The 16,949-nt window shown below is 35.8% G+C and overlaps 1 protein-coding gene across 1 annotated transcript in view; it reads right to left on the bottom strand.

Moving 5' to 3' along the window:
- Nucleotides 1-16,949, bottom strand: part of DNAH5 (dynein axonemal heavy chain 5) — a 173,963-nt gene that overhangs the window by 77,000 nt on the left and 80,014 nt on the right. Inside the window, exons 45-52 of the mRNA XM_058177601.1 lie at nt 15,447-15,651; nt 13,351-13,493; nt 12,602-12,736; nt 10,875-10,997; nt 7,228-7,441; nt 6,315-6,538; nt 3,590-3,788; nt 101-273 (exon numbers count right to left, since the gene is read on the bottom strand). Of these exons, the coding sequence (XP_058033584.1) occupies nt 101-273; nt 3,590-3,788; nt 6,315-6,538; nt 7,228-7,441; nt 10,875-10,997; nt 12,602-12,736; nt 13,351-13,493; nt 15,447-15,651 (1,416 nt within the window). The remainder of the gene's footprint in view (nt 1-100; nt 274-3,589; nt 3,789-6,314; nt 6,539-7,227; nt 7,442-10,874; nt 10,998-12,601; nt 12,737-13,350; nt 13,494-15,446; nt 15,652-16,949) is intronic.

Raw genomic sequence — 16,949 nt, 5'->3', positions numbered from 1 at the left:
AGATGCTTCTGCGCATGCACAGAAGTGTTGCATAAGTGCGCAAGTGCACCCACGAGTGAACCGGTAGTGACGGGTTTTGAAACCCACTACTGATTTATACCTTTATTAAGTGAATCATAGCATCAGTAAAAAACACCAAATCCATTCCTGCCCCACGGATACTCTCATTATATATTTGCAAAAACATGTTCAAACGGTCCTTCAGGGTGCCAAAAGATTCAATGGGTTCATATATTTTGGGCATGTCCACTTCTGCTTCCTCCGGTTCTTCTCCTATATGAAAATAACACTTCCAATTAGTATGAATTTGTGCATCATTCCTGTGTGTCTTCTAACTTTACAGTCTACCCTGCTCCTGAAAAACGAAGAAGCGCATTAAAATGTGTGAATGACTACAAATGCAATAGGTGACAACAATAAGAAGCAGTGCAGAAGAGTGGGACTTAGCAGACTTCAGGCTTAATAGCCTACCTAATTAGTGAGAAGAAATGGAAATTTAAAAAGCTGTCATTTTGGCTGTTTGTGCAGGGATGTGGCTGATGGGCTCCTATGTACTTTGCGGACCCAAGTGGATGTGGCAACATTTTTCCTCTTTTTCAGGGCTTTAAACTAATACACAATAAAACTTGTGTTTGTGTGGTTTAACAAGTAAATGTGGCTTTTAATTAATACAGGCATGCCAAATTTTTCACTTTAAAATATTTTGAGCCCAGAACCTCCTAGTCTTTTCCAGCCTTGAAATGAATTTTTTTTTAAAAAAAAGTCTGAACTTTTTTCAGAAATGTTGGAAAGAATGACTTGAAATTGGAATGGAACTTTGTTTATTTCAACTCTGAAGACTTGTATTAATTAGTTATACAAATTTAAAATGCTTCCTGAAAAAATTCTCCCACATCCAATCACTGAAGGTATACACATACTTCTTCCAATCCAATTATACATAGCAGTGCACAAACAAATTAACCAAATTATTTCTTCCTTGCATTCTCTCCAATTTGTCCCAGTTGGCTGCTTTCTCTAGAAGAAAATATAATTTAATATCATATGCCGAAATCTTAAATGCCAAAATATATGTTCCAGAGTCCCAATTAATCACAACTCTTTTGTAATACATTTTTTTTCATGGCATGGTATTACTTCTCAGCTTAGAGTTTGGAAATTACTGAGAAGAAATGATAAGAGACTAAATATGAAGAGAAGAGATAAACTAAAGCTGGATGACATAATGCAGTAGGAAAAGCAAGAACAGAGACAACAAGATGTGTAGATCAGCGATCCCCAACATTTCTCTGTTTGCAGACTGGCAGGGAGGGAAGGGGAGGGAGAGCGAATGGATACACATGATTGGCGAGCAAGCACATGTCTGTGCAGCTTCATTTGCACAAGTAGCAGACACACACACCTGCTGCTTGCAGAAATGGAGCTGCATGTACACGTCCACTGCTCGCACAAGTGGAGCTGCACACACACACCGGTTCCAAATCGGCCAAAGCCCAATAGTGGGTTGCGGCCCAGGGTTGGGGATCCCTGGTATAGATGACTTGCTAGGAATGGAGAAATACCTGCAGCACCTATGGAGAAACTGGAAGCTGAGTTATATATTGTAACCACTCTGTCTATAAAAGTGGGCCATTAAAAAAAGCAAACATAGAAAGCAAGACTTTACATACAACAATTATTTTCATACATTCAAGTCATGTTCTTATAACTCCCTCCTAAAGTGAAGACTTGGCCAATTAATGTCCCCTCTTTACGAGAAAATGTCAATACATCTTGATTTGTGGAAAAAGCTCCTGAACGTTGAAGTAATGCTTAGCAATACGAATACTGGTATAATAAAAAAGGTTTCAAAGCATATTTGCAAGTTCAGAGAAGGTCATCCCCAAGGTGACACTCAGTCATTTTTCAAAATGCCGTATTTGCATACTACGTCAACTAAATTAATTTAAATAAAAGATACTTTGCGCTATAATAGTTTTTGAACCATGCAAAACAAAATGCTAGTACTACAGTTAATTGCTCAAAGGAAACTAATCTCAAAAGCTGAATCAAGCATTAAAGCATCTTCAATAAAATTAAGCAGTGCTTTCTCTGACAAAGGAAAGATTTTTTTAAAATGCCAGTTGAAGGATATTTCAAGTCTTTTAGGATTTTTTTTATGTATTATGACACCTGGCTTTACCAACTATTTTATCCTATGTTGAGAATATATTTTTTCCATATTGTTTATAAGGCTGGAATATTTATATTTTCTCAACAACATCACAATGCTTAGTTTCAGCTTTATCAGATTGCTGGCTCAACTATTTGAGAAGCATGCTATGTATCTAAGAAATTATTCCCCATTAAGACTATGTATTAAAGCAAAACAGAAATAAAAATGATTATCTTGTCTACAACTAGCCGTGATTGGTACATTGACATCTATGAAATTAAAGATGAACTCCTAAGTGCAGAACTCAAACTCTTAGAAGAAATGAGGCAAACCTGACAAGATCAGAAGCCTCTAGCTTACCTTTGAAAGACTTTTCCTTCAGACCTAGTATGAAATAAAATGTGTTTCCATTTAAAGAAAATATATAACTTATTTCTTATAAAGGATTGTTTATAGCTTTCCTACTTATTTTTTGAAGATAGAGATTTATCAAATGGTGTGGAAGATACTGTATCACAGACCTTTGTCATGACTCATATCAGTGAGAATCCATATATGTTCTCCTAGAAGGTACTTCCTTTATATTTAATGACAGCCATTTTAAAACATCATATACAAAGACTAAAATTCCAAGCATAGTCTTATCACAAGTCTGAATTCACTGGAAATCTATTCAAAGTTAGGATCCTTGGAATTATACATTCTGAATTAAATGGTGGTGATATCTTGCATTCTGCAACTGGACTATAAAATAGACTGAAGACAGACTTAGTTCGAAGCTCATACTGTCAGCAACTCATGCAAATCAACCTGCTTTTACTTCTTCTGCCCCTTCTAATCATCTCAACTGCCAAACATAACAATCATCCAGAATGTCTCTGGGCAAATTTTTCTTCCTATATTCACACTTTAAAGCTACTGAGGAAATGGGTATAATTTAGCAGATCTTTATGGAGTGGTGCTTATCACATCAGTAAATAACTTTGTAGGATTTCTGATGAATTGTATATAATTCCTTCATACTAACTGGGAGCTAACTGGGACTTCCTCTACTGAGAAAGTATTGGCTTATCCAATACTTATATGAACCAGTCTTGAAGAATTCCTTAGCTTGTCCCTATTTTGTGGGATCAGCAGTGACCATTTCCATTCCATGCATATGAAAATAGATTCTATAGACATTAAAAGACAATTTTAAAGCCAAGATGCTAGGTATGGAGATTAAAAAATATTTGGTTTCAGCATGGAAAAAAGGATAGACTTCCCCACAAAGCTGCAACCTCTCCTGCAAACAATTTTTTCTCCTCCACCACCTCCTTAATTAAATTTTATCAATAGTTATGAGGTTTTGAAAGTATAATTGTTTTGCATTTCCAAGCCCAAATCTATTACTAATATCAGGCACATATTTTTTTCATTTTAGACTAAGTTTACCTGTTGCTTCAGGTGCGTCTCTTAAGAAATCAACAAAGAAAGCTTCCTTATTGAGCGCCACTAATGCTGCCTTATCACTACCAAGTTCTCCTTCAATTAGCTTTGCCAGTGCCAGATCAAACCACTCCACATCTTCAGGAGTTGTGAAACGATCAGCGATAACACGCTTACATTCATGCTTCCATAGCTTAATGAGCACCTGTTCAGAGAGAGAAGAGAAAAATAACTGTGTGTAGCTTCACCATGTTGGAATTTGCAACATTCAAAATAGATGCTTCTCATACATATTTATTTTGAAAAGGATGCTGCTTGTGATTATTTTGTTACTGAAAGAGTGCTGCTCATACTCATTCATTATTAAATATGGGAAACAACCTCAGCTACACTATTTAGGACAGTAAACTACACATTTAAAAATGTTTTAAATATATATATGATATAGGCACAAATCTTGCATCTAACCATCTGTTTGTATTTGCCTGTGTATATGTATATTTTTTCAGCTAAGAACGGAGGAAGGAAAAGAAAACAAGGGACTCTAGAATTTCTTTTTAATTGGTTTCCATTCCCCCCCACAAAAAAACGTATATTTATGTGATATATCCTAACTACCTGCTTTCAGGTTGAGCAAGGGCAATTCAGAATTAAGTTAGAAATGATACCCACGGCTCACTAATGATCTAGCAACTCTCTTTATGCAGCATGTTAAGCTTAGTCTTGCAGCTTAGTGAATTGTGGAAACCCAGCTCACTTCATTAGTTTACAATTCAATGTACTGTATGAATCCATTAACTGGGGTTAAGTCCAGAGTCAATGTAAACAGTTGAGAAGAAGAAATATGATCTTAGTGGTACAAAATTCAAAACATTTGCCTTTCTTTTCCTTTCAGAAATCACTTACAGATTGCCTTTTGCAAAAAAAACAGCGTGCTCCCTTACATTTCAATTTAGTTTTGTTGCTCTTCCCTGCTGTGGTGAACTACCACAAACACCTCTGTGAATATCTAAAAGCAGACCTCTGCTCAAGCTCCTCTCTGCCACTAAATGCAGTACAATTGCATTTGCTCTGTGCCTCTCCAGTCTAAAATAAGGAAATAACTTCCCTATATAATGCTTGGCATATTTTCTATGTGTGAAAGCTTTTTACCAGTAGTCCTGAGATAACGACAGTTACTACTTGGATGAGAAATTGTTAGAAAAACCCAGACTAAGGTAGAAATCAAACAACAATTTTAGAAGCAGGAGATGGCAAATTATTTCCAAATGTTGCCCCAAAATGCTATAAAATAAAGAGATTGTGCCTTTTTAAAAATGTAATTTAGTCTATGAACTAAAAATGCCATACATTAATAAAAGGTCTAAGTAAATATAATATTAAATCAGCCTGTGATACTAGTTTGCCCCGTTTCCTTCCTGGAGAATAATAATTAACCTTTCTGTCAACTCCTTTTTCATAACTCATCTCCTCTTCATTTGGTTTCAATTACATAAATATCTACACTTGGTCCAATAGTGATGAGATTCTGACTAATAGTCTAATTTTCTGGTATCCTGACTTTTCACCAAATATGGCTGCTATCTTCAGAGGCAAAGCCTATTCCACAGGCTGTGATCAGGAACTAAGTTCTTATATTTGTAAGCAAACTAATCTCTAATTGAACCAAGTCACTAGAATTCTAGAAAGCTAGTTCCAATTGGCTCTGTCCAGGTGAATTTTTAATTGGTCTGATTTAAAGAAGTTCCAATGAAGCTAATTTGTAATGGTCTGTCTTTGAAACATGCTATAGATGGTCCTCAAATTATGATAGCAATTGGGTCCAGAATTACTGAGTGATGTCCCAATTACCACCATTAACCAAATCCCATGGCTGTTAGGCAAACAAAGTCAGCGTGGAAGCCAGCAACAAGTTGCAGATCTCAGGCTAGAGACAGGTAAGTCTGCTAGGGCTTCTGCTAGGTGAGGGAGTGAGGAAGTATGGCGGTATGGGGGGGAATCAGGGAGAATGCTTAAAGGTGCACAAGACACACAACATATGTTGGGGAGGGTGAATTAGGATGTGGTGTGGGTTGAGAACAGTACTTGGGGGAGCAAGCAAGTGCATGGTGACTGACAGTGCCGTACAAGTGCAGAGATACTAGGGGAGGATGGATGGGTGAGAGAGACTTATCCCAGTGACTTGCAATTTCCTTTGCAGAGTTCCCCTTTCTGGACAAGACAGCATCAAAGGATCGAAATGGTGATCATGCAGGTGACTGGTCATAAGTGCAAATTGATTGCCCAGATCGCAATCACAAGACTACAGGAGTGCTGTTAAGGTCAGAACTCCGAGGATCGGTCATAAAAACCATTTGTTCAGCACTGTTGTGTCTTTGAAGAGTTGCTGAACGAATGGTCATACTAATTGTACTACTTTTTCATTCAGGTAAGACTGCTGAATATTCTTTATAGAATTGATTAATTAAAGCCTGTTCCATCTTGATGTGACATAGAACCAATCAGAAACTGGCTGTCTTGAATTCTAATGAAATGGTGGTGTATGTATCTGCATTAATACATTTAGATTTAGTGCTTGCAATTAAAGTATAATAGTATTTACTACTTATGAGGCTGTCTATAATTCTGTTCCTGTACCTCTTATAGTATAATGTTTATAATTTAATATAAAAATGCATCCAATATAAAAAATGTGAATTTAATATATGAAAAAGACATATGCATTACTTACACTGGAATCATTGATTACTTCTGAAATAGTATTAAGCATTCCTTGCCAGATCCTGGAAAGGTCCCGGAGATTAAACACATAATGGAATTTGGCCGGAGTTGGCAGCATTTTGATCTTGGTCATTTGCCACAACCGCCGGGTTAATGGGACCAGCTTAGCAACTGTTGCTCTTACTTCTTCCAAAAAGCCTCTTTGGCTACAATAATGACCTGTGCCAATCACACCTGGAGAATTCAAGTTAGATAATCTAAGAAATCCATCCACTTCCACATCTTACCTATACCACTGAACAACGTCATCCAATCACATTAAGATTTGTTAACTGAGAACAGTGTAGAAACACTTTAAATAAATTAAATTAATTAAAATATTAATTAATTAAAATATCATATTGTGATACCTAGCGAATGAATGCACTTGTTTAAAAATGCCTGAAGAACATAATTTGCCCAAAATATACATGCCAATACTACGGACAGACATAATATATAGAGGGATTAAAAAACAACAACCACTGAATTTCCTTTTGCAATCTCCACCAATGTACATTGTTAAAAACCAAATACCCCAGGAAATCTATTTTAATATACATTTCCCAAATCACTGATCTCCCGTATAAATTCATTCCTTTAGTTTAAGAGAGCTAACCTTTTCTGTTCATACTTTTTATAGTTATGTTTCTGTGGTTTTGGGGGGGGGGTTCCTCTCTCTTTTGTTTTGGCACTGTTTTGAAAATAATGACAGATATTAACAATTTAATACTAATGCTGCAATTTTAATGCGTCTGCTCATGCAGTGGAAGGTATTATTTACATCTCCCCTCAAATTTTTCACTTCTCTTAGCTTTTCAACGCAAAACAAACACTAAGTGCTACCTAATGAGCAACAAGACTAAATAGCCACCCTGTTTTACCAAAAATCTTGTCAATGGATGGGTTAGAAGGCAAGGTGCAATTAAACACAGAAAACTGTCTCTTCAATCTCTGAGGGATGTCATTTCGTCCACCACCAGGGTGTATCATGGCAGCCAAAAACTGGATATCCACAATGTTGGTGAACTCGCCAGGTTTCTCCAAATTATAAAACCCATTTTGCTCCATCAGTTGCCTAACAATCTCATTAGTGACCTGCAAGAAAGGTTTTAGAATTAAAAACACCCGATCGACTATTTTTGCAGACATCTACGTTTATACAGCAGATTATATGCATAAAACAATGGAATGGATTTTACTGTCTCTTCTTTCCACCATAGCCTTTCTAAATGATAATCCTATATTATTAAATTATTATATCCTGTTGGCTGGCGGCTGGCGGCCCCCAGGAGAAGAGCGTTCTCTGTGGGGGCCCCGGCTCTATGGAATGAGCTGCCGGTGGGACTCCGTCTCCTCCCTGATCTCCGGACCTTTAAACGCGAGCTCAAGACTTTCTTTTTTCACCAGGCGGGGCTGGCCTGATTGATTTTAGTATGGGGGTTTTAGTGGGTTTTAATAGGGTTTTAATAGGGTTTTAGTTTTTGATAAAATTTTAGCTAATATTTTAAGTATACAGCGGTCGAATCAGATTTTTAAATTTGTTATAGTATTTTAATTTGTTTAGGATTTCTGTCGTTTTATTGGCTGTACACCGCCCTGAGTCTTCAGAGAAGGGCGGTATAAAAATATGAACAAATAAATAAATAAATAAATATAATTTTCCCAGTGAGTTTCTTATCTCTATGTAGGGACCCAGCTGGGCATATCTTTATGTCTTCCATTCTTTTGAAGAAGGACAAATTGATGTAACAACACCCCAGTTCCAGCAGAGATATAACAGATGCAGCTCTTATCATTTCTAATCCTGATTCATAAGGTTCTGACCAGAAATTGGAAGCAAGAACATCAGGTTCTCAAGAATGCCAGCAACAGAATGTAGCAAACCAGAAGGCAGCAATAAAGAGATGAAGAGGTTCCATGGAACCTAAAGAGGTTCCACCAAGGAACTGATCTGGTCACTAATTCCTTAGTCTTTGCCTCAATCATCAGCTCTGCTTTCACAAAGCCATTTTCATTTCACGTAACTCTCCCCTTTTCACTTGTAAAAATTATGAAGGACCCCAAAAGAGCATTTGTTTGTATGGATTTATTATTTTTTTACCAAATTAAAAATTAAAATTGATCTACTTGCTGCCACTACCACTTCTCATGAATGGTTGTGATTTTAATATTGCATTGTTTTTCAGCATGGGCTGGAAAATAATTTTAATTTCACAGACTCCTGAGACGTTTTTGGGGGATCCCCAGGGATCCTAGGACCATACTTTAAGAAACACTATGCTAGACAAAGTGTAAAACTCGAAATGCCGTATTAAAAGCAAGCACAATCATAAGTGGATTTCCTGGTTTATGACCAACCTATCTATTGCTGAAACCAGTCAATCAGTCAGTCAGTCAGTGAGTCAGTCATTGGATTTGTATGCTGCCTAATCTATTCAGACTCCCAATGACTTACAACTATACAGTTAGTTAAAGCACTCATTGTAAACTACAGTAAATACAATTGATTAATTATTAAATCCAAAACAAAATCACATAACTAAATAATAATCCCACCATTTTTTAGTTTGCATATAGAAAAAGGCCTTCAACCACTAAAGGCCCTATGGAATAATGTGTTTTTTATAATCATCCTAAAAAGATCACCTTGGGACCCAATATGGAATAGTCAAAAACTTTTCCTGAGATGAATCTATTAGGTGAATCAAGGAAGTTGGGTTATAAAACTCTTTTTTTCTATTTGATTTTTACCGATTACAAAATAAAACCTATTTTGACCAGACACTATTCATTTGGGTTTAAAAAGAAATTCTGTTTAATGCAGCACATATCCCACTTGTACCATTGCTGGATGGCTCTACATCTTCATAAATATCTGTTATTGTTCCCGTTAGGCAATATAGTCAATGATCCTGCTAGAACACTGAGGATTTGAGGGATGCAATTTCTCAGTGGCATGACTCCTGCCTCATCAAATATTTTTGGGCTGTCTCCATCTCCGTAGCTGGTAAATTGCTGTACTGCCATAATAGTGTCACATTAATTTATTTTTATTTTATTTATTTATTTATTTTGTCACACAGTATATATAAGCATAAGCATGAAATAACTAAACAATATATAAGCATATATATAAGCATGAGTATGTAATAACTATATTAATTGGATATAACAAAAGGAAACAATAGGACAGGAACGGTAGGCACGCTGGTGCTCTTATGCACGCCCCTTACAGACCTCTTAGGAATGGGGTGAGGTCAATAGTAGACAGTTTTTGGTTGAAGCTTTGGGGATTTGGATAGAGACCACAGAGTCAGGTAGTGTATTCCAAGTATTAAGAACTCTGTTACTGAAGTCATATTTTCTGCAATCAAGATTGGAGCGGTTAACATTAAACTTAAATCTATTGTGTGCTCGTGTATTGTTGCAATTGAAGCTGAAGTAGTCTTCGACAGGAAGGACATTGTAATAGATGATTCTATGAGTTAAACTAAGGTCATGTCGAAGGCGGCATAGTTCTAGATTTTCTAAACCCAGGATTTCAAGTTTGGTGGCATAAGGTATTTTGTTGTATTCAGTGGTGTGGAGAACTCTTCTTGTAAAATATTTCTGGACACGTTCAATTGTATTGATGTCAGAAATGTGATATGGGTTCCAGACAGTCGAGCTATATTCAAGAATTGGTCTAGCAAAAATGTTTTATATGCTCTGGTTAGTAGTGTAGTGTTTTTGGAGAAGAAGCTACGCAAGATTAGGTTCTAAGATTTTAAGAGTCTAATCTTCTAAGATTGAGCAAAAAGGCGATTTTGATACTTACCCTCACACATCTTTTTCATTTCAAATTTGCCCCATAAAATTTCAAAATGAAGAAAGGATAGGATTAGAGCAGGGCACTGGCTGGCTATCTATTTATGCTCTCCATTATTGGTCAGATAGAGGCAGTACTGGTTAGTTATAAAAAGCTGCAGGCGTAAGAAGTTAGGTCAAGCACGAATCTTTCTGAAATTATTCTGAGGGTTTGTAAATGAAGGATAGGTGTAGACAAGTGGTGGATTGCCCCCAGTTCAGACCAGTTCTATAGAACTGGTAGTAAAACTGGTGGGAGGCTCCGCCCATTGATCCGAATGCCACCAAAAGTGATCTGCACATGCGCAGAGACTTCATGGGCACGATGCGAACCGGTAGTAAAGGTAAGTAGAACCCACACCTGGTGTAGACGTACTGAATAACTATGCCTATAAAAGCCCATGAGTAGTATACTATTATCATAAAGATAGAAACACAAGTCCCAGTGAGAAACTTTGTGATTCCTCTTAAGCCTTAGCAAACTACCCAAATTAATCTAAGATGTTTGTCATTCAGAATAAAATCAGAAATTATTCTCTGCTGACATGTAAGGAACTCATGCATTATTTAATTGTGCTCCAATATTAACAAATCTGAGCAAAACGATAATCTTGAGCTTAACTACTTCTCAAAGTCAGCATGTTTCATTGAGCGATGTGAAGTATTGATACAAGTATCTGACCTGATCTCCCCATTCATTGATTACAGGCATATTCACATCATCTATGAAAACCGTCATTTTCTTTCCTGCGGGAGGACCATATGTTGTGCCCATGCGCTTGTCCACATAGCTTTCTACTGTGCGCTGCAAGAAACACACAAGTTTATAGAAAAACTTACTGTAAGTATCTTTTCATAATCACTAAAGGGAAGGCTATCTGTTCTGCAAACTGTTTGCTTAGAGCTAAAGGACTTCAAGCAACTGTAAGAAGAAATGTAATATACAATTTAAAACCCTTAAGTCAGTAAATCCTTCAATATCGAGACTCCAATAAAAAATAAAATATTCCTGGTCAATTCGGATATTAAAAGTCTTTCCTTGCTTCAAAGGGTTGAACAGAACAATCCCATATTCCCAAAGTGAGGGGAAGGAGGAGAAAGGAATTTTGCCATTACCTGCTCTGAAAGAAAAAAAGACGGACACAACACAAAATCTCTTCTTCCAGAAAAAGTTGTAGTGATAAATGATTCTCAAGTGGCACACAAACATCAAGGGATGCTAACTTATACTACATACTACTGCCCTCCTCTGGTGACTTTGACAGTTATTAGTGTCAAGATATTTACTTCGAAAACAAATCATCCCATTTAAGTCAATATGAGAAACATCTTGCAAAGGTCTATGCTATTCCATTCCAGGCATGATAGTGTTACCTTCCTCTATTATGTGACTGCCTGAATGTTCAGTCAACGTATCTAAGGCAGAATTAGTGGAATTAAAATATAGAACTGCACTCTAAGGCTACAATTCCAAAATTATTTCAGAGATATCTATTCCAACTCAATTCAATTTGTTTTACAATAGACACACAGATAGCCCTCGACTTACTACAGTTCATTTAGTGACCATTCAAAGTTACAACAGCACTGAAAAAAGTGATCTGTGACCATTTTTCACACTTGCGGCCTTTTTAGCATCCCTATGATCATGTGATCAAAATTCAGATGCTTGGCAACTGGTTCACATGTTGCTGTGTCCTAAGGTCATGTGAGCACCTATTGCAACCTTTTGACAAGCAAACTCAATGGGGAAGCCAGATTCACTTAACAACTCTGTTACTAGCTTATCAACTGCAGTGATTCAGTTAACACCTGTGGCAAGAAAGGTCATAAAATGGGGCAAAACTCATTTAGCAAATTTCTCAGTTAACAACAGAAATTTTGGGCTCAATTGGGGTCATAACTCGAGCACTATATGTACATATAATTCTATTGCATATGTATTTTTGGAGACAAAAGTATAAATGAAAGTATAATTTTTTGAACTATTGCACTATGGATTTGGCCAAGGTATGATTTCTGAAAGACTTCTATTTATTTTGAATATCTTTTACATAAAGCACTTTATTATTTATTGTGCATATGATTTAAGGAGGTGAACAGGATTTTATTTTGTTAAATATGACAATAATGCTATTAGTTACCTGAAAAAAATGAAAACTGTGTACAAGGCCAAAGTATAGAAATTAGATGAAATTTAACATATGAACATGAAAGGAATGGTTTCTCCCAAAAGTGACCAATTTATTATCAAAGTCAAAGAACCACCGGAAATAGCAAACTATGAACATTTGAATCTCTACTACTTATTCAAATATTTTTGATTAATTTTTATTCTGGTGTATTTTCAATGAATTACAAAGTTCCCTCTGTTTCTGTAGGAAAGGAAAAATATATGCTAAGTTTCACCTGAAACATGAAAGGAGTGGTTGCTGATGAAAAGTTAAGGCTCTTAGCCATGTGATTTTCAGGATTATATTTTGACATGTATCCTTTGATGATGACAGTCTTAGCAGTCCCTTGTTCACCAATTAGCAGAACAGCCTGAAGATGAAAAGAGAATTCAAGTGATTTTAGGGATATGAGAGTCAAAGGTAGTGATAAAGGCTCAGATCTCAAAACTGTTTCAAATAATGAAGGAATAGATCATTCTTTGCAGTATGGTGCATCCATAACCAAAATAAAATTAGTTCTACCAATAATATTAATACTGCAACACAAAAATAGGTTTGTGACTTTAATAAACACACGATTTGTTACTTTCTTCATGTGGAAAATGAAGGATAGAATATTTACAGATTCTTACTGGTAGAACTGTTTTAATCTTAAAGTGAAGCAAAATCATCAGGACAGTCTAGAGGCAAAACTTTAAAAATGAAAGAGAAAAAACAAATAATGCAAGCATCCTAAAAGTTAAAAGATGGATCAGAGTGAACTTCAAAAGGGCAAAAAGAATAATTCAGAAAAGTTGCATTGAATGGGAACATTCAAATTGCTAGTGAGCTTCAAAGATTTCTTTGTGGCTGTAGACATTTGATCCTTACCCAGTTCATAAGGACAATTAACAGTCTAATAGCAATTCCAGAAGCATTTTAACATGAAGTCACTGTCTCATTAAAGCTCTGCTAACATCCCAGTATGGAACAGGAGAATATTACCTTGCCTTGTTTTGCAATTGTATGAATAAGGAAATCAGTTCTCACGTTGTCAACATTTGGAACCAAAATAGAGCCATATTCTGGAGTACTGTTAGTAGGATACACATATTCCTCAACACACGTATTCCAGTGCATCCATTTACCTAGCCAGAAAAAAAATAATTATAGAAATTATTTTTCTAGAATTCAGACAACAATCTATCTGAACTTTAAGTTAAAGTAAGGGTCTTATTGTAATTTTATGTCTTATTAGTTGTTCAAAATAAAATGGAAAGGCAGCCAAGTTAAAGCACCATCTGTTCATAGTGAACCCCAGCAAAATGATTGAAATGTATAATTATGGAAAAAATAACATAACCAAGTATTAAGTAAAAAATAAAAGAAAATAGTTGTATAAAATATAAATATAATTTTCTCCAACATGTCTGCTATTTAATTAATGTACTGTGTCTATATTTAATTAGCACATAAGAAGACATTTAGGAATTAGCTTAATAGAACTTTTGAACGTTTTCCTCATTTAAATCAATGTAAGTATAGAAGAAAAATCTAGTGCCAGTTTAATTTTAAAAAATGGCCAATGTAAAGCCATTCAGAGTCAAAGAAAAGGACAGCACAGGTTGGCGGAGTTCCCATATTTCAGGTTTAGAAAAAGGTACTCAGAATAACCGATTGTTTATATCATGTAGAGCACAATGTATTCATTTGCCTCCTCTGCCAAAGTGAACAATGAAAAAAAGCAACATTTAATGAGCATTGCTAATTAAATCTGGTCTTTCCTATCATAGCTGATTGTAGTTGCAGCACATTTTTGCCACTTAAGCATGTATGTAAATAATTTCTTTCTCTTTCTCTCTCATGTAAAACAAATCAAAATAGCAGTCCTTATCACCCAAACCATAGCCTCACCTCTCATGATTCACAGAAAACAGCAACTCTATTTATATGTTTGCTGGCCACTCTTCTTTGTTCCAATCAGAAAAAGCAGGACAAAGCATTCTTCCCAGAGACTGGGAAGGCCTATTCATTCTGTCTTATTACTGTCTGAGATGTTATCACTGCCACCACTGTCAGAATCCTGGATTTCTGGATATATATTTTTTTCTACCAAGCCGGTGAAGTTCAGCTGTAGAAACTGAGTTTATTAAAAAATAAAAGCCCCTAGGAAATATATCCTTGCAGTTTACCCAACAGTAGGTCAAAGATTCCTTGTATCTCACCAATTTAGAACTAACTTAGCAAAACACAGAGCAAATGAAACAGAACTTAAAATTATTAACATTTAGAATGTGTAACCTTTACAAATAGAGAGGAAGAGGGAGGCAATCACATTAACTTCCCCTCAATCTCAGTCAACAGTCATCACATCTCAGTGCAGAGGACTATTAACACTGGACCGTTGGAGAGCTAAAGTGTGTTGACATTCTCCTTGTACCATAGTTTTAGGCATCACATGTGACTTCTACAAGGAGAAGGTTATGAAAATGATAAAAAAAAGTAAAGGTTCCCTTCGCACATATGTGCTAGTCGTTCCCGGCTCTAGGGAGTGGTGCTAATCTCTGTTTCAAAGCCGAAGAGCCAGCACTGTCCGAAGATGTCTCCGTGGTCATGGGGCCGGCATGACTAAATGCCAAAGGTGCATGGAACGCTGTTACCTTCCCACCAAAGGTGGTCCCTATTTTTCTACTTGCAATTTTTACGTGCTTTCGAACTGCTAGGTTGGCAGAAGCTGGTACAAGTAACGGGAGCTCACTCCGTTATGCGGCACTAGGGAACCGCTGAACTGCCGACCTTTCGATTGACAAGCTCAGCATCTTAGCTTCTTAGCCACCGTGTCCCAAGAAGAGGATAGGAACAGCAATTACATAAATTCTACTGCTCCTTTCATAAACTTCTATAGGGTTTGGAGTAACTGACGGTTATGGAAGTATACAGTAGGTATTTTAAATGCTGAAGCTTCTTCGGTTCAAGAAATGAAGTCATTATTGAATAAACTGCAGTAGAAGATCTCAAATTATGATATATGATCTAGCTGCATTATATAATCTAGACCTGTTTGATAATAAGCAATAGCAACTTTTTGAGAGTTCACACACCATCGCTGGTAACATAATAGTCGAACATTGTGTCTTCACTTCCTTCTGGGATATGAGGAAGATCAATATTTATAGTTTCATGACTACGAAGCCAGTGCTCCAACTTCCAACGGTCTTCCAATTCCAGTAATGCCCCAACACTCCACATCAGGGAGAATATATACAATCTTTCCAGATATTCTGCAGTGATTTCCACACCTTGGTCCTAAGTAAAGAAACACGATTTTAATCACTGAACTATTCTCAATTAAGAAATATTTAGAAAAGGATTGGACAGTTAGTATATTTTTAAAGTAACATTCAGTGGAGAGAAAACAAGACAGAGCCACACTACACCCTAATATGAATGCAGCAGTCAGGATTCAACATGTAACATACAGTAAATATCAGACGCTTCAAAAATACGTTAATAGCATCTTGTATAAAGGCAATATGTTATTCATTTTTATAATTTAATAGCATAATTTATATCATTTGATTCAGCCAATGTAAGATAAGGCTAATTTGAAGTTTTATTAGCTTTTTTTCTTTTAAAATTCAATTTTATGGACCAATCTTTAATTGAAAAATAAAAACTTTAAAGTGAAACGTTCTTTGGATTTTAAACATTAATAAAAGGCCTTTTTGTCACTACTTTAGTCTCAAACATCTTTCTAGAAAAGGTTTATTGCTGGAAAAAAAATAACAGATTATAGGATCCCTAGTGGTTAATGATTTATAATTTCACATGAGATCAGGCACTAGAAAAGAATGCATAAAATTTAATATTTCTGATGGACAATAACTAAGAAATTGTTTGATAGAAGAAGTAATAAGATGAGGTGCGCCAAACATGAGAAGCAGCACTGCAGTATCTCTTACAGTCTAAAGTCACCTTTTCTGAAAGCTCCAACCAGGAATTGCTATATTATGGTCTCGTTGCATTGAGGACACCATTAATTTTTGTAAATTATAAATGCTATTATATTTCAGAGAGTTTTATCTGCCAACCATGGTAAGAAAGGATAAAAGAAGATCCATTAACAGCAAGATCAAAGCTGATCAAATTCTTTTCTTGGATCTGTGTTTTACTGACATTTTGAAAATCAACTTAAATATTTTGTGTCTTATGTAACACAGGATGTCAAAAAATATTTTTGTGACGTATTTTGATCAATCACACTGTCATAATTGATCACAATTATTTCAGGGGCCTCAAGACAGTACAACTGTCACAATTTGGAAACTGTTTTTTCTAACATCTTAAAAACTACAATTAACTCTTTATGTAGACAAAAGATTCATTATATGAGACAATTGTATAGATTTGGAACAATAGTATGTAAAGGCAAGCAATTATCTACAATTAGCTCAGCAAAATTTCCACCTTCGGACTTTCTTTTTAATAAGGAGATGCTGTAGTTATGGTCTTGAAATAAAAATATCAAGTCATAGACATAAATGAATTTACAATTACTTTCAACATCAATGTTCTTGAAGATATTCCAATAATGTAATTACGTA

This window comes from Ahaetulla prasina, chromosome 3 (genome assembly GCF_028640845.1).
Source record: "Ahaetulla prasina isolate Xishuangbanna chromosome 3, ASM2864084v1, whole genome shotgun sequence".
Classification (NCBI taxonomy): domain Eukaryota; kingdom Metazoa; phylum Chordata; class Lepidosauria; order Squamata; family Colubridae; genus Ahaetulla; species Ahaetulla prasina.
This window is presented reverse-complemented; position numbering and strand designations above follow the sequence as displayed.